This window comes from Arachis hypogaea, chromosome 2 (genome assembly GCF_003086295.3).
Source record: "Arachis hypogaea cultivar Tifrunner chromosome 2, arahy.Tifrunner.gnm2.J5K5, whole genome shotgun sequence".
NCBI classification, from domain to species: domain Eukaryota; kingdom Viridiplantae; phylum Streptophyta; class Magnoliopsida; order Fabales; family Fabaceae; genus Arachis; species Arachis hypogaea.
In genome coordinates, this window is record NC_092037.1 from 99,942,542 (window position 1) to 99,951,914 (window position 9,373).

The window sequence follows — 9,373 nt, forward strand, 5'->3', positions numbered from 1 at the left end:
GTATTAGGGATACTTCCTGTGCTAACATGGCGCTTTTGGGAAAGTTGGTATGGGATTGTCTAAACAATAGTGAGAAGTTATGGGTGCAGGTTTTGAAGCATAAATATCTCAGGAATCAATCTGGTATGAACGGAAACAGTAGAAATTCTTCATTGGCTACCTGGAAGAACATTGTTAGTGCCTATGAGCATCTCAAGGAAGGGCTTCATTGGAATATTGGAGATGTCCACAAATCAGTTTGGTATGATGAGTGGACTCCTTTTGGTAAACTTTGCAACCTTGTTCCTTATGTACATATTTCTGAATCAGATTTCATGGTGGCTGACTTGTGGAAAGGGGTGTCTTGGGAGGTTGATAGTCTTACCACGCCTATTCCGTATGAGATTAAGCAGTTTATTTGTGGTCTGAGATATCCTAGTTCGACTGAGTTGGAGCCACAGTGGGAGTGGTGGCCTGCAGCATCAAAAAAGTATAGTGCAAGGGAGGGTTACAGATGGTTATTAAAGAAAGCATTAAATTGGAATGCCAATAGTAATTGGAACTGGTTGTGGAACACAAACATTCCAGAGAAGTTCAAATTTACTATGTGGCTTGGCTTACATGATGCTCTACCAACTGAGACCTTTCGATTCAAGCGGCATTTAGCTTCTTCAGATATGTGTAAGAGATGTAACAAGGCGCAGGAGACTATGGAGCATTGCCTTAGAGACTGTGAACGATCAAAGGCAATTTGGTATATGTTGGATCCTAGTATCCTGGACTCGACGACTGGTACTGCTCTTGAAGAGTGGTTTCGGAAGGCCTTGGCTAACAATGAGGCGTCCTTTGGTGCAGGGCTTTGGTGGGTATGGAGACATAGGTGCAATGACATATTCAATACTGACAACCCTTGGACAGACCACAAGGTTGTTGCCTTGGCCAGAATTACCGCCAAGGACTTACAGGTTTACAGGAATCGAAGCAATGCCTTTAGGTCTCTCCGAAATTGCCTGTGTTGGGAACCACCGGTAGGTAATAGTTTTAAAGTTAATTGTGATGCAAGCTTGTATATGGATTCAAATTTAGCGGGATTTGGGTGTATTATTAGAGATTCTAAGGGAGATTGGATCTCGGGCTGCTCTGGAAGCATTCCCCCTTGGTCTATAATCAGATGTGAATTATTTGCTGCTTGGAGGGGGCTGGTTTTAGCTTGGGATTGCGGTTTGAGGGATATTATATGTGAAACGGATTGCCTTGACATTCTGCCCATCATGCATGAGCTTACAAGTGGGTATTCATCTGAAGTAACAGATTTGGTTCACAAGATTCAGGAGCTTTTATCTCGTCCTTGGCTTGTTCACGTTGAATGGGTGTCCCGAGAAGCAAATAGAGCTGCGGATTGGATGGCTAAATATGGTGCCAAGAATAACTCTAATCATGTTATTTGGTCTGAGCCTTGTGTTGATCTCCAACGAATCATCCGCTCGGATTTAGGATAGTTTTTGCTTTGTTTCTTTCCTTGTTTAGACACCAAAAAAAATTCCCCTTTTCCTTGTGAAGTTACATCGAATTACAACTTTGCCACTGAGACCAAATGCCGTTGCTCACAGCTCACTTCGCAGTATTCACAAACTCACAATATTCCACTACTCTTCCAGACGCTCACTCTGAATCTCCATTGCTGATGAGCAAAACTTGCATCTCTGAATTCCGAATAAGAAATGGTAGTACTCACCCGTCTGAAATCCGCTTTACGTCTTCTTCCTCGTTCTTCCGTGACCTACACAACCTCTGCTTCTTCCACCTCCAACCTCTCACCGGCGAAGAGGAATCAAAGCGCCTTCGTTCATATCCCGCAGGTTTTGTACCGTCGGATCTTCCATGTGAGAGATCCAACTCATCCGGTTGTTACGATTCTCGAGCAGTGGGTTCAGGATGGCCGAACTCTAACCTACGATAAACTGCTAGTCGTTATCAAGCAACTTAGGTCACGCAAAAGATATAAAAACGCCCTCGAGGTATCGTCATCATCATTAATAACTAATTAGTCGTTAATTAATTAATAAAAATATTATTTATTCGAACTTTAGGTTGAATCATGATCTAGCTGCAAAATGCGATTCAAATGTTGAAGATAGTGAGATACTATGTTTTTCTGGGTTGAGTTTTGGGATATTTGTGAAAATGAACCGTGTTTGCAGGTATCATTTTGGATGTCTGAGAAAGGATACTCTGAATCTGGATCTGCAGATTTTGGTTTAAGACTGGACTTGATTGCAAAGGCTAACGGAATAGAAGAAGCTGAATCCTATTTTGATAGCATTCCGAAATACTTAAGAGCTGCAGAATGTTACAGCTCTCTTCTTAATTGCTATGCTCAAGTTAGGGATGTGGATAAAGCTGAAAGGATCATGCTGCAGATGAAACATTTGGGTTTCGCAGGGTCTACTTTGGCAAGAAATTCTTTGCTTAACCTCTACTATCAAACACAAAACTATGACAAAGTGGAAAATTTGTTGCTTGAAATGAAAGAAGAGGGTATTAAATTCGATAGATTTACATTTTCCACCTTGATTAATACACATGCGGCCAAATCTGATATCGAGGGAATCGACAAACTTCTTGCACAGTTAGAAGATGATCCATCGTATTCCCAACATGCAGATTGGTGGAGTGTTTATGCTGTGGCAGCCAATTGTTATGGCAAACTCGGGCTTCATGATAAAGCTTTTAACGCTTTAAAGAAATCAGAGGACCGTCTGAGTTCTACAATATGGAAAGAGGCCTTTCCTTACCTTGTGACTCAATATGCAACAATCGGGAAGAAAGAAGAAGTGATGAGGTTGTGGAAGATTTATAAGATGGATGGGAAGTTACTCAAAAGAGACTATTATTCAACTGTAATAAGTTCATTTCTCAAGTTGGATGACATTGAACTTGCTAAGAGTATCTTTGAGGAGTGGGAATCTAGAAACCGGTATTTCAGAAATTTCTTTATTCCGAACATGATGATAGCAGCTTACAGCAGAAAGGGCAATATGGAGGAAGCTGAAGCCATTGTTAATAGGACAATCATGAAGGGAGGAAAGCCAAATTTATGGACTTGGTCACGGCTCTTGCTTGGATATATTCCACAAAGAAATTTTCCGATGTCTGTTCGATGTATGAAAGAGGCAGTTTCTATCTATGAAGTGGGGTGTAAGTGGAAGCCACTACCGGAATCCTTAGCTGCCATTTTTCAGTACTTGAAATTTAATGGAGATATGGAGGAGGCAGAGGATTTGATAAGGCTACTTAGCAGCAAGAATATTATCTCCCTTGATGTTCATAACAACCTGACGAGTTGGATTAAGGATGTGGAATCAAATGTGCCTGCAATTGATGTGCTGGGAGGCGATTCACATAAACAAACTGGTGAAATTTTAGAGCCAGAGGACGATTGGAACAACCTGACTTCTGCTTTAGCCATCAATAAAATGTTAAGGGATGACTGTCAATTAGGCAAATCATGAATTAGGGTTTACATTTGGTGTACACATCTTTTCGACAATGAAGTTTAGGACTAATTAATGTAGGTGAATGGTTCACCAAAAAGGCTGATTCTGAGTTGGTATGTTTATATATCACTCTGTTAAATTTTCTAAGATGCTTCGTTTCAAAATTGATCGAAGAAGTAAAAGGATGGGACATCAGTATTAAGTAATAACTTATGGTTGAGTAAATTTGGGTTTGAAATATTTGATGGTTGATTCATGGTAATAGTTTAGTCACCAAAATAGAAAACAATATGTTACCAAATAAAATTGTAATAGTTTTAAGTAATTTTTTAAAAATATTTTAAAAAATATAAATAATTTTATATTTAAATATTTTATGTAAAATATTTTTTAATTTAATAATTATGTTTAAATATAATAAAATAAAAAAATTTTATTTATTACGTTAAAAATATTTTCTAAAATAAAAAACTTTTAAAAAATGTAAGTTATTTTAAAAAAACTATTTTTTTAATATTTTTATTTTTATTATTAAAAATTTACTAAATACACCAATTTTTTTTAACAATTTAATAACTTTCAAACAGCATATAATTAGTCTTGTTACATCACGGAATTTTTAAATTAATTTTAATATAAATGTTGGAATGGTGTAATACTTCTGTATTATAATAGAATAATGTAATACGCTATTGTCATACTGAAATTTATCTGAGTTAAAAAACGTGACCAACGATTACTGTAGTTTGAATCACTTAAAAAATAGTTACTAACGATTCTTATAAGGTTAAATATGTGACAGGATTGAGAGAGAGATTGAAAAAGAACGGCTTCGATTGAGAAAAGGATTAAGGAGAATGTTGCTTTAATCAATGGCCACGATCTATCCAACAATGATAAATAACATGGAGGCTTTTTGAGAATCGTGACTAATGATTCCTATTGAAGTCATCCGTACAGTGTGTCATCGTGTAGTCCACGCCTCCCCATTCACATGATTTGGCTCCTCTGAAGTTGTTCATTTACTTTAGAGAGAAAAGTAGTGCAATTTAAGTCATTGATAACATAAACAGTTTTGATCACCTTAAATAAATAAATAATAAATAAATACATTAAAAGAATCAAAACGTTAACTATTAAAAAACTAAAAAAAAAAAAAACGCGCCACTTTACAAAGATAGCGCGCAGAATTAAATTTCTGCAAAACTAAATGCCTTCCTTTGCACAAACAAGTCTAAAACTACTTACAGATTTATCAAGCTTGCATTTATTTGCATACAATTGTCAAACATCAAAACCCATCATTCCACCATAACTTTTCCAGAAGTCTTTAGCTTCTAGTACTGTGTCAAATTTCATGCCTAATTTTGGTATTTTTTTTGCTATAATTGGCCTGAATAAAAATAAATAATAAAATTCTAAATATAATTTTTTACTCAGGCGTTCAGTTTTGCAGAAATTTAATTCTGCGCGCTATCTTTGTAAAGTGGCGCGTTTTTTTTTTCTTTTTAGTTTTTTAATAGTTAACGTTTTGATTCTTTTAATGTATTTATTTATTATTTATTTATTTAAGGTGATCAAAACCGTTTATGTTATCAATGGTTTAGATTGCGCTACTTTTCTCTCTAAAGTAAATGAACAACTTCAGAGGAGCCAAATCCCCATCCACATGCCTCTTCCAATCAACGACTTTGTAGTTGCCTTTAAATTCTTCTTTATTTTCACTATTATAATTTTCTCAATCGATATTCGGGTCGGATCAGGTTCTTGGACAATATAAAGTAATTATTTAAAACTCTATATACAACTCAACCACAAATATCTGTAATAGAGTTTGATCGTATATTAAGAACATTTCTTTCAAATTTGTATTATCCTTAATGCACATTGTTTTAAATTAAATGAACCCGTCAAAATTAATATAGGACGTTTGTATAGAATATTTGTCATTCTTTTTAATTTATAAAAACCTATATTTTGAGAAATAATACTTTTAATTTCGTCAAACAACACTATAAAAAAATAACAAAAATATAAAGATTATTACACATAAATATTATACTTTTAAATATTTTTGATAAAATTTGACCATCATAATTAACGAAAAAGGAGTGACATGTAAGGCTGGAAGTGAGTCAAACTAGCTCATGAGCCAGTTCGAGCTCGACTCGTTAACAGCTCGATAAGTTAAGTTCGTGAGCTAGTGAGCCAAGCTTGAGCCTGAAATTGAACTCATAAATTAAATGAGTCGAGCTTGAGTTTGGATAAGTTCAGCTTATTAGCTCGTGAGATGGCTCGATTATATATATATATATATATATATATATATATATATATATATATATATATATATATATATATATATTATAACAATCTTAATTATTTAATATTTATATTTATTTTTTACATATAATTTTAATATAGGACATAAATAAAAAATTTATAATTTATTGATAAAAAGACAATATATAAAATTGATCTTTTCAAATATTTTTAAAAATATATAAGTTATAATTTTATTGATATAAAATTATAGATTATGTATTTATGTTTCTCTTATTTGAGTTAACTCGTGAGCTCGAGCCAGCTCGTGAATTTTTGGTGAGCCGAACTTGAGCTTAAGAAATAAATTCGATTATTAATGAGTCGAATTGTGAGCCAAACTCAATTTTCGTTAGTCGAGCTTGAGCTTGGTCTACCTCGACTTAGCCCGACTCACTTCCAACCTTAGTGGCATGTAAAGAAAAGAAGGTAGCGCTTTATATATGGATAAATTTTGTTGAAATTGTCAGCCACAAGTGTAGTTTTTAAATATTTTAAAATTCCTTTGGTAAAAAATCGTCGATAACAATTTATTTTTCAAAGATTCTTTCTTATAAAAAACGTTAGTCAAGATTTTTTTGGAGAGAAATTTATCTTTAAGGATTCGTCAACCATAATTTCAATTTGGCATTTTGTCCTATTTCAAATTGATACTTATAATTTATATTTACACTAACTATCTCTTATATTAATGTATTACACAAAAATATAATAATATTAACGTAAATCACACCTTAATTTTGTAGGAATTTTTTGAATAAATAATTTAACTACTTTATTTACAGATATATGTTATTTGTAGTTTATTTATCAATTTATATTTTTTTTATTTATCTCGTTTATTCTGTAAACGAATTAAAGTTGCACATATCTTGTTTACAGTGTAAAAGAAATAAGTCATGTATCGTCTTATACGTATCACGTTTGCATACGTGTTGTGAACTTATGATACATGGTTATCTCATTTACACTATAAACAATATATATATATATATATATATATATATATATATATATATATATATATATATATATATTACAATTTTAATTTGTTTATAATGTAAACAAGATAAGACTTAGACGCGCCTATATAAGCAAGCATGTTGTTTACAACGCCTCAAATGTCCTTTTTATTGACCGTTTTGCTTCATTTCTCCCGCTTTCGTTTTTTTTTTCATATTTTTTGAGATATTCGAATATTATAGCGCTCGCAAATGCACGAAATTATGACATCAACAAAATGAATGCAACATAGCACATTGTGGGAGCGATCGACTTTTAAGTTAGTGTTATTGTTGTTCTCTTTTAAATAAATAAGCATATAATATTTTTATAGATTTAGTATTATTATACATTATTAGAATAAATTATGTTTTGGTAACATAAAATAAGTTAATTGTGAGATTAGCGTAGGTTAAGTGGTGGAATATATTAGTAGTAAGTTATTCTACTAAGTATTAATTGTAATGTTATTAAATAAAATTTTAAAATGTGCGATTTTGGAAAATAATTGTTTAAAAGATATTTATTAATTAATTTAATTTATTTTAAAGAATAATAAGTTATAAAATGTGAAATAAATGTTTATTATGTTTTATTTTAAATTTAATTTTTTTATTGTAAATATGATAAATAATTTATTTTACTGAATATGTTGTAATGTTGTTGAATAAATTTTTTTAAATATTTGATTTATAAAATTAATTTTTATGAATAGATTTATGCATTTAGGCCTTTAGGGTATGTTTAGGTTTAGCTACTAATGGTGTAGAAGTAATAATATTTACTGATTTAAATAAACGTATAAGTATTTACTAAATTACATTTATAGTTATGTCTCGGATATCGTGGGAGAAATGTATCTTGAATACACGGACTCGTTCTGTGATACGGGACGCTGAGAGCATCTCAGATACACGACATCCGAAATATGCTTATATTCTGAAATGGATTAGTGCATCTGAGATACGTGCAAAGAAGTAAAATAGAGGCACTGCATTCAAGATATAGTCAAAATCCGATTTTATGAAAATAAAATTTTAATTTAATGTAATATTTTATAATTATTATTAAAAATAAAATATTTTTATCTATAAAATTTAGTAATTTCACACAAAATAAATATTTTTTTGTGAATGATCAATTTTTTTAAAAGAATTTTAAAATAACTTCAGAGAACGAATTTTATTCCAATTTTTTATATATATTTTAAATAATTATCCAAAATATTTTTACAAAATTAGAATAAATCTACAAATTAATTGCTAACTAAAAAATTTGTTTGTCAATCGTAAAAAATTTATGATTTTTTAAGTTATTTTATCATATTTTTAAATTATTTAAAAATTTATTTATCTTTTATATTTTTTAAGATAATTTTTGTTAATGATACAAACTTTTAAATATTATTTTCTTAGTTTATCTTTATATTAAAATTTGTATACACAAAAGTTTAAAATTTAATTACTGTTAACTTCATAAAAATTAATTTAAATTTTTAAAATATAAAATTTTATGACAAAATAATAATTATATTTAAAAAGACAAAACGTCTTTTTAAATTTTGATTTTCGACATGTTAATTTTTAAAAAGGATAATATTATATATTTAAATTTTTTTTGTTAACCAAATTTAAACAAATTAATTTAATATAACAAAAATAAAATATAATGAATATTATTTTAGTTTTTATTATTTAACTTAATTAAATTTAATTCATAAAAAAATTTAAATACCTGACATTACTCTTTTAAATATTTGACTATATTTCAGATGTAGTACTTTTGTTTTGCTTTCTTACAGGTATTTTAGATACGCAGCTCTATATCAGAATATGAGTATATCTCGGATACATTCGAGATATAACCAGCGCATCTCGTATTAGGTCAATACATTCGATTCGAGATACGTTTTTTTTTTTGTAATTTTTTTCACTATATTTGAGATATAGCATTAAATGTATTTTAGTAAATACTTATAAATTTATTTAAATCGGTAAATATTATTTTTTAATTTAAATAATAAAATCCGGAATCTAACGAATATTAAAGAGGGATTTTTTATTTTAATAAATAAATAAATTATAATAATTACCGAAATAAACAATTTAAAAAATATTTATCGAAATAAATATTCTTCTTTTTACCGTGTAAACGAGATAAGACAGGTAAATACAAAAAGTGTATATCTCGTTTGTGTAAATGAGATATATTTATTTTTTAAAAAAATTAAAATAATAAAAAATATTAATATTATTAATAATTCAAACTTTTAACATGCAATTAGTACATGAAAAAGTTTATAGAAGAGATTAAAATAAATATATTTGATCAATTAGTACTCAGAGAGGTTGATGGGATAGTGAAAAGAGAATTTAGAAATATTAACCGTTTCAATTCTCTTCTCATTCTCCATCAACTTTTTTGAGAACTAATTGATAAAATATAACTATTTTAATTTCTTTTACCAATATTTTTATGTACTAATTACATGTTAAAAGTTTGGATTATTGATAATATTAATATTTTTTATTATTTTTAAATTAAAAAAAATACATATATCTCGTTTACAGTAT

At 29.8% G+C, this 9,373-nt stretch overlaps 1 protein-coding gene across 1 annotated transcript; it reads left to right on the forward strand.

The window, feature by feature from the left end:
• Positions 1-1,559: 1,559 nt before the first annotated feature.
• On the forward strand, positions 1,560-3,685 carry LOC112756743 (pentatricopeptide repeat-containing protein At2g20710, mitochondrial). The gene is made up of 2 exons (XM_025805364.3): positions 1,560-1,997; positions 2,181-3,685. Exons 1-2 carry the CDS (start codon positions 1,701-1,703, stop codon positions 3,489-3,491), a joined length of 1,608 nt encoding a protein of 535 aa, XP_025661149.1. The 5' UTR covers positions 1,560-1,700; the 3' UTR covers positions 3,492-3,685.
• Positions 3,686-9,373: the final 5,688 nt, after the last annotated feature.